This window comes from Gymnogyps californianus, chromosome 1 (assembly GCF_018139145.2).
Source record: "Gymnogyps californianus isolate 813 chromosome 1, ASM1813914v2, whole genome shotgun sequence".
Taxonomy (NCBI): domain Eukaryota; kingdom Metazoa; phylum Chordata; class Aves; order Accipitriformes; family Cathartidae; genus Gymnogyps; species Gymnogyps californianus.
Window position 1 is genome coordinate 2003742 of NC_059471.1, and position 17278 is coordinate 2021019.

Consider the following 17278-nt stretch of genomic DNA (forward strand, 5'->3'; position numbering starts at 1 on the left):
CAAGGAAAGCCAGTGGCAAGAAGAAAAGGCTTCTCGTACTCTTTCAAATATCTTTTTCCAGGAGACTCTTTGGCAGTAGACTTGAGTTAAGTTTCTGCTTTTTGGAAAAAGGATGGGCTGGGACTCTGGCTTCTCTTCACTGGATAGGGAATGATCAAAGCACAATTGGAAACAACTGGTTGTACTCAGAACCTGCCCAGGTAAAATGGGTAGAGGTAAGGAATGCTAACATTCCAGAAAATGAGATGAGCTGAACTGGAAAAGAAACAGTTCAAGGATAGGCAGTGCCCTGCCAGGCCTGGTGGCCAGTGGCATTAGTAAGAAAATACTAGCATTTTTCCCCCCCAGCAGATGCTCTACTGACAGAAATTTAGCAGCCTCCATGCCTTTTCTCATTATTTCAACAACGACACTGAATTCAGAAAGCAGAATTCTGTTTCAGTGTCTCTCCTGTTGCTTCCTGAGTCGCATCTGGCCCAGCGATAATGTACACGAGTTGAATAGCGGGGAACTGAGCAACCTTTCCATTGCTTATTTAGAACAGGAATTCACGGTGGTAGGGATAGTTGTTTTTCCATAGTATGTGGACCACAACCTGTAATAGCGATGTAGCATTGAATTATTCTGGCAGGGAAATGAGATGATGGTGGTGGGAGGAAGCATGCAGTTTGCAGTTCTCGGTGACTGACGGATCCGATTCCTGCATCCAAGGTACGGGCAGGCTTAAATATCCTTTAAAGGAAAACTGTGAACAGTGTTCTTTACAGAAAGCTATATGGTGAGCAGGAATGTGCTTTCTTGTTACGACATCTGTGTACAGAGTAGTGTATCCAGCTGTGGGTAAGCAGTTAGGTTGGTTCACCTGGCTTGTGGAGTGTCAACCATCCTTAAACGTCTTAAACTCACTTTCTTTGGCAAAGTTATGAGACTTTGCACTGAAGTGGCTGAGGTGTGGGCACATTCCCCGCCGACTGTTGTACGTGCGGTAGTGTCTAGGAGAAATGTGCAACAAGTAGCAGCTGTTTCTTAAACAGCAACAGCTTTTTGTGAAGGTACAAATGAGTTAGCACACAGTAGTATGATTGGGGTGTAAATAGCACGTGAATATTGCCTTCACACAGAGAGACCTCATGAACAGTATTTTAATGGTGAATGTGCTGAAGGTCTGCACATTGTGTCAAAAGTAGAGATAAATTGTTTTGCAGTTGCAGCTTGTTTTCTTGCTCTAAAACTTTGTAAGGAATGCTCTGAGATATACCTACAGATATATTTTAGAAATTGGACCATGTATTTTCAGTGAACTATTAAATTTTATTGACTTAAAAAATAACAGTACATGTACCATATAAGAGAGGGGAATTGTGCTTTGAGGAAAAAAAACATTATGGTAATTATCATTACTTGTCGAATGCATTAAAATACAGAATTTGACTTATGTCAATGTTAATGACAATGAAACCTTGTGAAGGGCATCATTTAAAAATGAAGTGCCTGTATTAAAAATATAGGTAAAGAAAGGAGAAAAGTCTTTGTCATAAACCTGGGCGGCACTGTTAAGATTCCTAAAATGTGACAGATGAGGAAGGTAAAAACTCTAAGGCTGTTGTTGCCTACTAGAAAACATTTTGCAGATCCAGGATGAAATAAGCTGCGTGAATGATGAAATGTGTCTTGGCTTCTTCAGAGAGCTGTTAAGCAAATGGGGATCAAAGAAACTCCTCATACTCCTGTTTTCTAAAAAATCCTGGTAGACTGTCTGAATTATAATATGCTAGTGTTTTTCTAAATAGGAAATATCTTGAATATGATCAATCAGGTTTGGGTAAGCTATAGAAAAGTACCTTTGTATTTGTCTAAACTGTATCTCTCCCTAATGTTTACTTAGTTTCCCACTTTAAAACAAAACCTCATCATTTTAAATACACTTCAGCTCTAAAACCAGTCTTCATATTTGTTGTAAATGCTAATGCTATAAAGATGGCGCGCTTTTATTTTGAAAAGGGTGAATGAAATGTTCACGCTCACCAGCAGCTTTCTGGTTGTTCTTTTTGCTTTCTTTTTTATTCTACTAAAGGGAAAACTCTATTGTTTTAGCAATGTTTTGTGTCTGGATGTCATGTTTCTCTGATCACATGCTGGACTGCTAACACTTTTCTGAGACAAATTGCTGAAAACATTGACTACGTTTGAGGTTACAAGAATTCTCTATATATAGTGACAGAATTGATTTTTTTTGGCTCTGTTGCTAGTGGCAACTCATCCTAATCCCAAACTGTACAGTAATGTGATTTATGGTGAGTACATTGCTCACTGTTTAATGTTGTCTGGAAATTTTTTCTGTGTGCATTGCTAGAGGGTCATTGTTCAGGCACAAGGTAAAGATATTTCATGGTTTATGAAAGAGTCATTTATTGTAGGTTGTGTGGATTAGAACATTTTAAATGATGAATAAAATCTTAGTTCAAAAGCATACTTAAAACTGAAACTTGGGAGAAAATTGCTTCATCATTTTTGATAGGTTTCTGATTAATTGGAAGCTTGTGCTGATAAAAATCACAAGTATCTCCTGTTTAAGCTCCAATTTGCTTGTGGGTTTGTACTATCACACTAAATATTTTGCATATATGTTAATATTTTTGTTTAAATCAGGTAACTTTTACTGAGTTATGCCAGATGTTTTACATACGGCATTAAAAAGCTTGCGTTATAACTGTTACCAAGATGTATGTTATGCATGTTATAAAGAGCACCTAAACTTGCACCCACTGACCTGTGCCAGTTGTGATTGACCTCTAAATGTCCTGGTAAAAATGGTGACTTCATAATACGTTGTATGGGGAAGTTGTAGATCTTAAGTACATCAGTTAAACTATTGTGAGTAAGTAATATAGTCTTTAAAATGTAAATGGGCTTTTTAGGGAGCGATATTTTTTAAACAGCAGGAAATCATTCATGTGCGAGAACTTCTGAAGTCAAGAAATCCCAAGTTAGACTGTCTGGATTTTGTGTTTCAAAGCAAGATCTTGTTTACCTGCTCTCTGTCTGTGGGCATGGAAGGCAAATTAGCTTTTTACTCCTTTGAGTTGAGTGGTGTTAGAAAAAAACAGTAGTTCCTAGATTGCCAAAAATACAACAGTTGATCATTTTTTAAACCTGTGTGCCAATTCAATGACTGAAAGGTAATAACAGAGCTGAGAGTCTGGAATTTTGTGATGGTGTGGGTGGCAGTACCCAACTGCTAAGAGCCTAGGGTCAATTGGAGGGTTTCCATCTACAGAAGATAGAGAAAACCAAATAACTTCCATTATTTACTAAGACCTGTTTCATAGTGAAAATGTTGAGAGAAATTCAGGCTTGGAACCATGCTGCCACTTGTTTCTTGTATAGGAGGTTAATCCTTCTCTGGTTTAGTTACCTCTGGGTCCAAATTAGAATAAGCTTCTCCTGTGTCCAGAAGAATGATGATGAAGACCTGTAGCTGTGTTTAGAAACAGCTATGCTTTATGTCAAGGATGGGGCTTGGTGATAACCAAGCAGAGGCAGATCATTTCTAGCTTTGCCTCCCTTCTACGTTCTTCTAATTCCTCTGGAATCAATGCATAAAAAATCTTTTTTCCGTTTCAGAGAGTTGCTTGAGAGGAGGGCAAGAGGATGATCGAGATACTGAAAATTGTGTGTGAACACTGTAGTAAAACAATTGTAGATGAATGCCACCAGGAAGGCAGAAGATTGCTTTTGACACAAAGATACCACGCACAACTTTGATTCCTTGATTTAGGAGGATCTTTGTTATATAGTTTGCTCTATGCTGATTTAAGTTACAAGTAGACTTTCTGCAAATTGGTTGAAATGTTTTCTGCTTTAATACCTCTGTTTACATTCAAGAGAATTTTCCTTTAGTGTAGTTTATCTTAGTTGAGAGTAAGTGGATATTTAAAGAGTAAACATTCCAAAGGACAAATTGTAGCTGCCTGAGATGATGAGTTTTAGTGGCAGGAAGAGTGTACTTCTAATTGCAGCATCGAGATGCTGAATCGGACACAGTTGGTGAGTTACTGTAAATCCTCTGTGTAGCAGAATAGGGGTAGAAGGATGTAGCAGGACTCCTCAGGGTGGTAAAATGTTCCGTAGTAGCTGAATCAACAAGGGATTACTGTGGACTTGGCTATAAAAGGGATGGGGCGGGTATTGTAGCTTTTATTTACTTGGGGGAAACTAGTGATACGTATTATAGTAAGGAATTTATAGAGGAGAGAAGAGCTCTGATATATTACAGGATGTTTGAATTGTCAGTTAATACCTTTCTGCAGGAACTTATGAAGCTGTAGTCAGAAGAGCTGACTATTTTCAGATTAAGACTAAAGAGGAGATGGTACAAAGAGTATGTATATTAAAATCAAGTTTCAAAAAAGTCCACTTTTTTTTCTTTTATACTTACCAGAGAACTGGACAAGTACACTGAGGTAAGTAGAAAAAGTGAGGGATGACTTGCCAACGAGCTGCAAGAACAGTGTCCTACAGGGAGGATAGCTGAATTTCTTGACTCAGCAAGCAAAGAGTTTCTTCATGTTACAAATATTTGTGCTTTAAGAGTTGTAAAGACATCCTTCACACGTCTGCTGAGATCAGGCAGGCCTCAAGTTGATTCACAAGCAGGAAATGTCACTGGCTTCTCGTGGTGGGTCATAGAGCTTCATTGTGGGCAAAAGTTTAGGCTGTGGGTGACCTCACGAGGGTGGTTTTGAGTTTGTTCTTCTGGCTTGCGTGCTTTCACAGCTGACGGGAACTTGGCCTACCCAGCAATGATCGTATTAGTATGCTCTTGTTAAAAGTCTTGGCCTGGAGGCCACATTCACACTGCGTTGAGATGCTTGTGGTATAAGAACTGCAAATTGTCCATACTTGTCGTGGGAGGAAGGCTGGTATTCGTAACTTGCTGTTAGGAGTCCTGTCCAGACTAGTGGCAGCTTGGGCTTCTGTGACCACAAATTGACTTCAGGAGCTGGAGACACGCTGTCATGAGAGCAGAATTCAGCTTGTTCATGCAGTTGGTGGGCAGAATCTCCTGGGGAGCAGCCAGGAAGGGGAAATATGCCTGGATTGATGGTTTTAGCTTAGTTTTTCTAAGGAAGACTTCCAGAAAGCTAAGGAGCAAACCATCCCGTTGTGTGCGAAGATCAGGAATTTCAGCAGAAGCCCCTCAAGGCTGAGCAAGGAGCTAAAGGACAGCATACAACAAGTGAAAACGGTGGGCAGTAAAGGAGGAGTATTAAAGCTTTGCTTGGCTGCTGAAGGACAATATCATTACATCTGCAGCTGGTCAGGGACATGAAGAGGAATAAAAGGGGTGCCAGGAGAATGGTAACAGCAAGACATTTTCAGAGGCAACAGGGGAGACAGCCTAGTGATGGCCTGTAGGGAAGAGACTGCAGTACTCATCATTTTTAACTTTTTTCCCCTTAGTCTTTATAGGCGAAATCTTCACCTAGACTTATGTGCTTAACACATCATTTGGAAAGAAGAGCCAAGATAATGCTCTGGTATGAATGTTGATGAACATCTTTCTACAAGATCTGGGGAAAAAATTGTACATATTTATCTCCGTGCAGAAGGGCGTGGATGATGATCTTGTGCTAATGTATGTGACAGCAAGTTTAGCTGGAGACCAGACAAATAAAGCCAACCCAAAATCTAAGCAGCAGAACTGGGTTTGAACAGTGCTATTAAATGCTCAACACAGTACAGTAACTTATTCTAGAGTTTATTTACTAGGTGGTACAAAGTCTTCAGCAGGAAAGGCAATAGTAGTAGTGCTGATATTAGTCAAACCTGACATGGAATAGGAAATGTATGCACTGAGGCATCCAGACTTTTGCTCCTTGATAAAAATGCTGATGAATTGCTTATGCTTTATCAGATAAATCTGGAAGGTAACAGTGTGCATATAAAATAGTCACCTTTCTAGGAAGAGATCTGTTGCATTCAGATGATAGAAAATCATTGAACAAAAGTGAGTTTGTTATTTTTAAAACCAAACATAAAGGCTATTATTTGCTGTAACATAGCATCTGGTGTTTTTTTTTCTTGGAGTGGCTGAAGAGGAAGCTAAAGTACTCTGGCAGTGGAGAGTACAGTCTTAAATGAAACGGAAGTGAGTTTCTACTTGCTTAGAACTTCTTAATTTCTTCAGTTGCCTTTTTGCGAGAGCAAGGGCGTGAGGTCTAGTCTTAGAGAGGCAACGCTGGTTTGACTGAAATACAGGGATGTTTAAATTGAATCCAGCTAGCCAGAAAGCGATTGGAGGCAGTGCCCTCCCTGGTGAGATATCTTTGGTTGCCAATGACTTTCAGATGGCCTAACAGTAGAAAGAGTTGTAATAAAGGAGTTAATCACAACATGTAAAAGCATTAAGGTGAAACTCCACCTTGCCTGTGGGTGCTGAAAGGGGAACTTTATGCCTTATTTTGCCTGAAGAGCCTTGGAACTGCTCCCTTGTGGGGATCTCTGTACCTCTGCCCTTTCCCAGGTTGATTCAGGGAGGAAATGTCCCATTAGCCTGCTTGGATAAGAAAACTTTTCCACTAACTAGCAGAGAAAGTTTGCATGCTTTGTCCTAGGTGAATTTTTTGATGCGTAAGTAAAATGTCATTAGTGGTGTTCAATGATCAACGTAGGCATGGTGGGCAAGTAGAATTTGTGCCAGGAGACGTGCTATGGCTAGAAAAGATTAAAATAAACTGTACATGGTCACTAATGGTCCTTTCTCAAACTTCTGTATGTAGGCATGTTGAATACATTTCTTCTTTTGATATTCATCACTGGATCAATCTTGTGATTTTTGTATAAGTTATAAATAAAAGGAGCACCCTAAAACTGAAGAAAAATCGCAAAAAACAACCAGTGCTGTATGGATTTTCAAGTTACAATTCTTTGTTTGAAAAGCAGGTAGCCTCATGACTTTGCAGCTGCGTAACTATTAGGGCTAGCTCAAGGGGCCGGGAAATACACTGTTGAGGAGAAGGAAGAGCACTGCACTACCATTTTCACTGGTAGCACAAAGCCTTATCCAAAAATTAATGCTGGTATAATTTCAGTCATTGAAGATTCCAGAATTCACTCTGTAAGGCCACTTAACCCGCTCCTGCCGTACTTGTTTTGGTTTTCTATTTTGCAGTAGATGTAACTTTGAAAGTACAACAGCTGTGAACTTGCTTCAGCTTACCTTTAGCTGCGTGGTAAGGGAAAGAAGGTTCATTATCCTCTGATACTACTTCTTTTTCCCTGCTCATGCCGTGTTTGAACTTTATATGAAACTGAAGAAGCTTAGAGAGCTTTCCAGTTGTCTGTCAGATACTTGTGTCGAATCACAAAGCTGACGGTGATTTTTTAGGTGCTATAGGCAGTGAAATGGTTCTGTTACTGTATTCCAGGCAAGGTTATTGCATTGCCTTAAGACGATAGCATTTTCTGTATTCAGAGGAGTTTTGCTTGGAAAAGGGAAAGCCGGTCTTTTGTGTAATTATGTGAACTCCCCAGCCTACAAAAGTGTCTGAATTTGAAGCCATGGGTACTTTGTGATGAAAATCGCTTCTGATCATTCTGCCTCCGTTGTGTGTAGTGTTTTAAATTGCCTCTTTGAAGTGGCGCGTTGCTCGCTCTTTTCTTTGAAGAACCACATGTGTGCTCACCTGGTGGAAAGGAGCTAACAGGAGACCCCTTCTTATTAGAAGTATGTTTCTAATTTTAATAACCTGGGTTGTTGTGCTCCGGCTGCTGCTACGGCTTCTGAAGTCTGCATATAGATAACTTTAGAAACCAGTGCTTTTCTGTAAAGTAATTTATCCTTCAGACACTCAGAATTTTATGCATATCTTTTAAAACACTTCTGTAGTGGTAATTCTGTTTAGTGTAAACAGAAAAACACGAAGAGGAGCCTATTACATACAGCATTTGAGAATCTTGTCATGATGAATAATTTCTGTAGATTAATTATTGCTCCAGGTATGTCATCTTTGTCTCTGCTGGACATGGAAAGGGAATATTAATGCAGTCTGTCCCTGCGTATACGGATGTTCCTGAAGTACCTAATTAGGCATGCAGCTGCTAGTGTGCTGTGTTATCTCAGCATTTATTGCCAACCACTGGCCTAAACTGAGCTACGGTGATGATTTATGTTAGCTGAAGTACTTTTGAATTCAGTTGTGCCTTTGTTAGTGACACACCTGTCCTTAAATTAAAAACCAGGTAAAAGCACTTGTTCAGTTGTAAGATATTGATTCATTATGGTGCATTTTTCATGTTACTGGGGAAAGTGGGATGAGGCATCCAGATAAAAGCAGTGAATTAAACCTCCAAACAAGAATGTCAGCATTCCTAAAGAAATCCTGTTTTCTTACAAGAAGGGAAAATGTTTTGGCCCCATCCCTCCCCCCAAGTATTTCAGGATTGCTCCCCTTTTGATTTTGTAGTGGCAGCTGGAATTACAAAGAATGTTTTAATTCCGCTATGACCATATCAGATGTAACTATCTGTCTATTAAACATTAGCTGTTGTACCTTTGAAGTGTTAAGATGTTTCTTGGGGTATGCTGTGCCTTTTGCTTACACATGCATGTGCTTCCAGTGAGCTTTCCCTTAGCATTGGCAAGACAGCGCAGCTGAGTTCGCTACTTGACATAGCAGTTGATGCAGCATGTTTCAGGCTGCTTCTTCAGCGATTACCTTCTGGGCACTGCTGTTGGCTTGCTGCTGCTGGCTCTAGCAGGCAGCTTCTCTTGGCTGTTCCCTGACAGAGGAGTACTTAAACCTTTTGTCTTCGACAGACTGACCAGGGATTGTCAAACAACACTCCAAAGGAAGAAGTTCTTTACTATGAGGGTGGTGAAGCACTGGCACAGGTTGCCCAGAGAGGCTGTGGATGCCCCCTCCCTGGAAGTGTTCAAGGCCAGGTTGGATGGGGCTTTGAGCAACCTGGTCTAGTGGAAGGTGTCACTGCCCATGGCAGGGGGGTTGGAACTAGATGGTCTTTAAGGTCCCTTCCAACCCAAACCGTTCTATGATTCTTCAACAGATGTTTAGAGAGTGGCTATATAGCTGCTAGCCTGGAATACAGCTAACAGGTAGCAGATGGCACAGCAGGAACACAAGGTGGGCCAAAGCCTCTCCTCAAAATATGGAATTGCTTGAAATTGAGCAATGATGGTGTTGGGAACATCAGTGGGAGCAACTACCCCTGGCACAACAGAGATCTCAACCCAGACAGAGGACACTGCTGTCCAGGTCTTGGGCTGCAGGATGTGCGTGGTGCCTCTCCCCGGGGCTGGGGCCAACAGTGGCCTCCCCTGTGGGAGATGCGCTCTGATAAAGCACCGAGTTGCCACCAAGTAAAGGAGCTGTGGAAGGAAGTGAACAGACTGCATACCATCAGAGGCAGGTGATGGTCACTGGACGCTCCCTCTTAAAGGAAACAGAAGCATCCATGTGCTGAGCTGACTTGATATCTTGGGAGGTTTGTTGTTTGCTGGGGAGTTAGATCCAGGATGCTGCAGAACAACTATAAAGGCTCATCCAATATGGGGACTGTTACCCAATCTGGGCACCTAGGATGCTACCAGAGGTGACCTTGAATGTCTAAAGAGTGATGGCAGAACTCTGGGGACAAGTGTGAAGGGCAGGGGGGCCTTGGGGGTGTTCTTAGTCCTTCCTGTGAAGGTGAAGGGCTTGGGCAAGAGTGGACACATCCAGCAGATCAGCACGTGGCTGTGCAGCTGACGTTGCAGACAGGGCTTTGGATCTTATAAATGTGAGAGCCTCGTTGAAACAAGGACTGCTGAGGAGGGATGGGATCCATCTGACAAGGTGGGGCACGAGCGCCTTTGCCAACAGCCAGACCTAGTGAGGAAGGCTGTAAACTAAGTCTGCTAAGGGAGAGTTACCGTAACGTGAAAGAAAGGCATTGGGTCTAAGGAAGAAGTGTCTGGGAGACAGTGTCCTGGAGGAGGCTCTCCCCAGTATGACTGGGGATCTGTCACAGATGCCTATACACGAGCCTGTGTAGGTGGGAAAGAAACAGGAGGAATTAAAAATGTGTGTGCAGTTGCAGAGCTGTGAGCTTATTGGGACTACAGAGGTGTGGTAAGATAGTTTACTCTTTGTCGTCTTTGAAAGGTCATGGCAATCAGGAGAGGTTCCTGATGGCTGGAAGAAGGCAAATGCCATACCCATTTTCAAAGACAGCTGAAAGGAGGATCTGGGGAACAGCAGGCTGGTCAGCTTTACCTTAGTTCCTGGGAAGGTTATGGAGCAAAACCTCCTAGAAGCCATTTCCAAGGCTTCTTTTCCAAGAAGCCATTTCTTGAAGGGGCAAGGTGGTGATTGGGAGCATCCAGCGTGGACTTACCAAGGCGAAATTGTGCCTGATTGCCTTCTGGGAGAGCTGGCAAAGTGGGCAAGGTGACAGCAGTGTATATTGTATGTGTTGACTTTAGTGAGGCCTTTGACACAGTCTCCTGTAGTACCTTTATAGCCACATCAGGGACATATGGACTGATAAGCGAGTGGAAAATTGGCTGGACTTCCCAACCGTAAGTGGTGGAGAGCACTGCAAAGTCCAGCTAGCAGCTGGGTATCCCTCAGAGGTCAATACTGGATCAATACTGTGTAATGACTTTAATAACAACCTGGATGATGGGATGGAGCATGCTTTCAGCAAGTTGAAGGGTATGAAATTGGGGGAGAATGGTTAATAGTTAGGCTGGAGGCAGGGCCGTGTTCAGAGCAACCTTGACAGATGGGTGACATGGGCTGGCAGGAACCTCATGAAGGTCAGCAAAGGCAAATGCCAAGTCCTGCCCCTGGGACACGCCGGCCTTGAGCAACAGGTCAGGCTGGGGCGGCTAACTGGAAATTTCAATGCCGTCTTGTACATAAATATTTCAAGTGTGTGTAGTTCACCATCGGGGTTCCTCCCCTGTTGCTCATGTATTAGGATCTGTTTCCCTTGCTTAGAATAAATACATCTCATCACTGTAAAAGGCATTCTACAGCTGTTTGTCAGTTAAGGGAGGTAGGGAATTGATATGTAACACTTTATATTAACTTGCTGCGTGCAGGTTTTTGTTTGCTTTTGTTTCAAAGGTAGACTGCGGTATTTTGGGGGGGGCTAAGACTGTGTCTGTGCATGTATTCACTGTTAGATAGGTGGTTTTTAGATTGTTCAGTAGTGATTTTTGTCTCTGAATGTGACAAAAAGAATGAACAAAGCCAGCTGTGTAATTCTACCTTGATACATAATACTGGCTTCTGAGTTTTCTGGGGTTGCCCCCCTTTTTTTCTTTTATTTTTTTTAAATGAGATGTTTTAATGTTTTTAATGGAAAGTTTTGGAGTGAGTGTATACTTTCATCTTTAAAAAAGAAAACCAGTATAGTATTAGTTTGGACATCATTGCACACTGAGTGTGTGTGCTACCAGTGTACATTATAAGTAGAAGTTGCAAAGTCATAATTTTCCACTGGCATATGTTCTAGATGTCATGAATTATTCTTGATCTAATTTTTGGGAAGCTGGAAATTTTTGGGTATTTCATAATTCACTGATTCATCTCCTTGAGTGTTGGTGGATTGAGTCAGTTTAAAATCAGTTGCAATGTGGTCTGCAATTCCTAAGCAGATTTACTTCAAGAATTTTTGATGGGGTGAATTCATTTTTAAACTGAATTTCGAAATTGTCTTAATACCCCATAAAATCGAAACCGTGGAAAATCTTTTATTCCTCCACCTTTTTTTCCATTCCTTTTCTCATTGTATTAGGGCTTTACAGATCTACTCTATTGATCTGCGTCTGCATCACTTAATGTGGGTTTCACTTTTTGTTGACTTGGGGAGATCCACAGTTGGTAAAGCAAAGAGAAAATGATACTGACTGTTGTTTTGATTCTGTTGGGAATACAGTAGGCTGTATTAAAAGGATTAAAAAAAGGTTTTGGAGAGTTACCATCACCATGCGGTGTGTGCATGTGTAATTCCCGCCCCCCCTTTCATCATCTTTCAGATAGATGGCACTGAAAGTGTCAATTCTGTTGCTCTGTGTTCTGCTGATCTGGGAAATCCAGTCTCTGTAGAGCTGAGCATGTTATTTTCTCATTTGCTGCTCCTTGCTTTTGTTAGCATAGCAGTTGGGGACTGTCTTAGGTCAAGGTCAGTTAAAACAGGTGCATTTCTTTAGTCTAACATTTTTGGATGTTTCGGATGTGATACTGATATGTATGTTTTCTGGTGCTTTGCATAGTTGTATAAATTGTAAGGGTTTTTGGTTTTGTTTTTTTTTTTATTAAAATTTCTAAACAATTTATCTGAATGTCCATAGCCAAAAAATTGTATTAACACAAACTGCTAGTGCTAGGTGGGTTGTACCAATTTGCCAGTTAATACATCTGTTTTTTGACCATTATCGTGATCTTGCATGGGGACTCGTTCCAAATGGGATTCAGGCCCCTGCTTGGCTCGTTGCTGAATTTCTCAGCCTTTAAATGGAATTACATTGACCTATGCAAGTTTAGCCCCTTCTTTTATTCAAGAGACCTGTACATGAAGTGTCTTTACATTTTTGCATAGCTCTCTAGACATAGTTAAATTAGCTTTTTAATATAGAGAGTAATTCGCTTTCTGATTTTCAGGGTGTCACTGTGTTGAACTTTTTACTGTGCAAGCTGTGACTTTCATCCTTAGATTTGTATGACTGGATAACCTTGGCAGATATAACATTGTTTTATATAACATTAATGTATATTTTAATGTTAATATACTGATTTTTCATGAAAGTGGGAGCTTTAGACATTTCCAGCCCAAGTGGACATCCACGTACCAGGTTGAGCCCATCTGTTTCTCCTGTTTCTCTATAGGAAGATTTCTTGCAGCATCATTCTCTACTGACCTGACTCCTTACTTCACATTGTTACACTTATTTACAATGAAAATTTAAAAATATACCTGAATATTTCATAGCATCTGTTATCTTAAATTGATATGAGTAATTTAAATACCTGGCAGTTGCTGGAATTCGTGTTTGGGAATTTGCAGTGACAGTGAGGGTTCGTCACTAGTAAAAGTAGTATTGGCAAAGCGGGGATGACAGTAAGTGTAGTTTTCTTTCCCCTGCTCCTGTACAGTTCCACTGTTTCACAGAGCCCAAGGGAAAGTTAAATGGCGTAATCTAATTTCTTTAATACCACAGATCATTACGTTTCATCCAGATATTTTTCGTCACATAAAGTCCTATGAATTAAGACCAAAGAATTTCCTTCCTCAGGAAACAAAGCGACCAGCTTGGCCTCGTGGCGCACCTTGGAGCGTGTTATCCCAGGTCAGAAGCCTGGTGAGGAATGTAAGGAGAAGATGTAGGTGTGCAAAGTCCTGCTACGCAGCAGAAAAATCTCCACCCTCCTCCTCGTCAGATGTTAGTTTTTAGTCTGAAAGAGAAGTCCTTTCCAACCCCACATTTAGTCCTTATTGTCCTAATGACAATAGGAGCGACTGTTCTCTAGCCCCACTGCTCTGTTTTTGACCAGACTTGGCCAATTGCTGACATTTCAAGGGAAGACAACCCTTCTCTGCAGAGCTTTTCTAGCTGTTTGTGCTGCGGGAAGAAAATTCCTTCATAATCCCTCCAGGATTAGATTCATTCTAGTCACACAGAGCCGTAAGCCATGGAAGGGGCTGTAGGCAGCAGCGTGTGAGGAAATGCTGTGGGTGGCTGGCATTGCCTCCTGATGTTAAATCATGGATGTTGAAACCATTGAAATAACTTTCCTGAGTGTGACTTTTCCTTTGGGCTTGCAGCAGTCTTCCCTAGCAGCAGGCTCTTTTAAAGACAGGCGCCTGGTCACACTCTGGACGTGTAATAAAATAGTGTTCCTTTTAAATGGCGGCTTCTTGTCCTGATGGTGAGCTTAATATATTTTTTTTTATTGGTTTTCTTTTTTTGGAGGCTAAGTCAGGATTTTCCTGCAATGTGAGGATTGTGACAAGTATCATAATTCAAATGGAAAATGGTTATAGCTTGATTATATACACCAAATATTGTTGGATTTCTTTTTATTTATTCTTTCTCACCCTCTTTTTAAACTGTCAAAGACTTTAAATGCTTTTGAATGATTTTTATTGGAGCAAAGGGAATAAGCGTATTGCATCAATTAATGTTTGCGAGATAGAGATGATATTTAGAAATTACTGTCCAGAAACAAAACCTAAGATACTTTTTTGGGCATGCAATTTGGGTGTTTCTTGCACTTAATTAATGGTTAATTTGAGAAAAAGATGTAATAGCAGATATTAGTACTTCCTAGTTTAAAGAAACCCTAAATAATGTTCCTGCTTTCTTGCAGATCCACTAATTCATTTCTTAAAAACTTTTCAGTAGCAGTTAGAGAACGTTTTATTAGCTTATGGAAGCAAATGTTTCCGTATATGAATGAACTTGAAATTCCATCTTGAATGACAGTAAGGTTAAGAATATCCCAGCTTTGCACATAAAATCAAGATACACACATGAAAGTTTTCGGGTTTCCCAAGTTAAGAAACTATGATGCATTTATTAGTCAGACTTCCCCCCCCCCCCGCTCAAAATAATTTTCTCCTGGGAAATTTGTCTACTTCAGTCTCATAGTTTGTCATGTTTTGTAATATATTTATGGTTGTCATAAAAGGATTGCTGTATAAACTGTCCTGAGGTTAAAAACAGCTTTGTGTTTGACTAACCGAGGGAAATGCAGTCACAAGGCAGCAGAGAACACCAGCTTCAAGGAATGCAGATGTCTGATCCTGCCGGTCTTTCAGTACTTACCGTTTTCTTCATTCACCAAAACATAGATCAAACACAAATTTAAGTATTGTATAAATTGAATTACATGCTGTCTTGCCAACTTTTTTGTAAGACCCCATTTAAAATACAGAACAAAATCTAAAACTACTCTAAAATGTTTCTAATTTATGGAGGTGCTACTATACAATACATTTTCTTCATGCTGGAGCTTGCAGTCGTTCCAAGTCCAAGATTTCTGTCGGTTGTGCGAGTAAATTTGATTTGCATGGTATTTTTTAATTCTGCACTAGGGCCAGTTGAATGCTTTTGTTTTTCTTCTCTGGTGTAAACCTTTTAATGTAGAAGGTTTTTAGGGGATATCTTAGGCTTCCAGCTTGTCACAGTTGTTGTTATGCAATTAGTTGAAGTGGAATTTGTTTTGTATGGGGGGAGGAAAACCTGGTGGTGAAATATACAGCTCCATATTCAGGTTTTGTGTAAACTGAGTATCCTTAACGTTTAGCTCTGTTTATATGTTTTCAAATAAGATTAGCTGAGAATTGGAAAATAACTGCCTTTGCCTAAAGTCTTCCCAGATTTATGTTTCAAAGACAGCTGCTTGTTTTCTTTTACCTTTTCAGTATTGATAACACATTTCAGTTATTCCTAGTAGTTATTTCTGCAGTTATTTATACTTTTTTTAAAAAAGTAAGTTCTTTCAGAAGTTTATTCTGTTTTTTAGATGTTTGCTAAACTGACTGGGATATTGGACTTTGGAACAGGAGAGCCTAAAAGAAACCGTTTTGTAATACTAGATGAAATATCTGGAATGCTTTACAAAGTAGATTCATTTACAAACATCTCAGACAACTTTACCTATTCATATAGACGTGTTTCGTATGGCACAGTCATGCAGCCCTTTGTACCCACCTGAGCTACACGAGGGGGATTTAGGAAGATGGGATGTAATTATTGGAGTTGGAATATGGCCAGATCGTCGGAGCTATCATTAATCTGGAAAGAATTTGAAGCAACCACGATGCGTTTAGACTTTTGTTTTACATCCTGTTGGGGAGACTGAGCCCATAACGCCTTATCAGTATGTGGATGCTCTTCACGGGTGAAATGGAGTAGACAGGAGTAGAAAGAGCCTGTTCAGAGCTCCTTTTGTTTGTGTTTATTGAGTTAACCTTATTATAGGATGTTCCTGAGGATTTTTTTATTAACGTGTCACCGTAATTACTGTGTAACTAATTTAACTAGAATTAGATTTTCTTTTGCTGATGGCATAGCCTTAAGCTTAGTAGTTTATAGTATAGCTTGAAGAAAATTACTCTGCTTTGACTGTTCAAGGGCTAAAGAGGGAACAGCTTAAGCTATTGAAGAAAGAGCCTTGATGCATCTAGGTATTTGAACCTTCTTCCTGTTACAATGTTGAAACCCTCTATTTTAAAATACGTTGCGATGGTACATCTTGAGCCCCTATGTGAGAGTACAGCACTGATGTTAATGTGGAATGACATGCTATGATTGGCACCGAGTTAAGTGGGTCTAATGTGATATAGCTACATTAATGGGTAAATCAGGATATTGCTGTGGGACAGCATGAGTTTAAAGAGAGGCTGTTAGTCTTGTGACTACAACTGTGAATCTAGTATGTTCAGTTGCTGTTAGGGAAACATGACTTTCCTTTTTCTTAAAAAAAAGAAATAGTAAGTAAGTCAGTCGAGATGCATAAAGCCAAATTGTCTTCTATGCTACCAAGTTCCTCCCTAGGCTATACCAGTGGAAAGCTGATGAGCCTTTAATGAAGTAAACGGTATTTACACCGGTAGTCCTGGGAACTGAATTTGTCCAATAAAACTTGGAAATTTGAACATTACGTATGTGAAGTCCACATGCGCTAGTTGCTAGGCTACTGATATACAGTTGTCAAACAATTTTGCTTTTTTTATTGCTCATTTAACTATAAAGACTGTCTAGCAGAAAATCCTTTTAAGTAAATGATTGAATTTATTGTGTTTTGCTGTGTGTATTAATGGTTCTTTTTTTCTTTCCTCTTTTAGAGCATTCAGTCAGAAAAGAGCTGCAATTGAGAAAGAATATGCACAGGTAGGTTCTGGAATAACTTTAATGTCTATGACATTGTTCTCTTGAGGTAACTTATTCATTAGCAAATTTTCCACAGCGTTTGTTTTTTTCGTTTATCCTTTCTGTAAGTTACTTTCTGTGAAAGTATCTGTTAAAGTTCTGAATCAGACAGTTTGGCCTATGCAGGCCTTAGGCCCATTCTGTGTTTTCATGGACATTTTGACTTGAGGAATTTCTTGGGTACAGAAGACATTTTTAACATTTTGTTTTCAAATTGTTATAAAGTCAATCAACTCTTTGAGGTTTTCTCAGAAATTAGTGTGAAACTTGAGTAAAAAGTAAAATCAGGTCAATTAGAGGGAGAGGAAATGTGTTCTGGCATAGTCAGTC

The 17278-nt window shown here is 40.2% G+C and overlaps 1 protein-coding gene across 1 annotated transcript in view; it reads left to right on the top strand.

Annotated features, from left to right (window-relative positions):
- The window catches only part of FCHSD2 (FCH and double SH3 domains 2), a 166958-nt gene that overhangs the window by 17477 nt on the left and 132203 nt on the right, over positions 1–17278 (top strand). The window contains exon 3 of the mRNA XM_050913717.1: positions 16864–16909. Within this exon, the coding sequence (XP_050769674.1) occupies positions 16864–16909 (46 nt within the window). The remainder of the gene's footprint in view (positions 1–16863; positions 16910–17278) is intronic.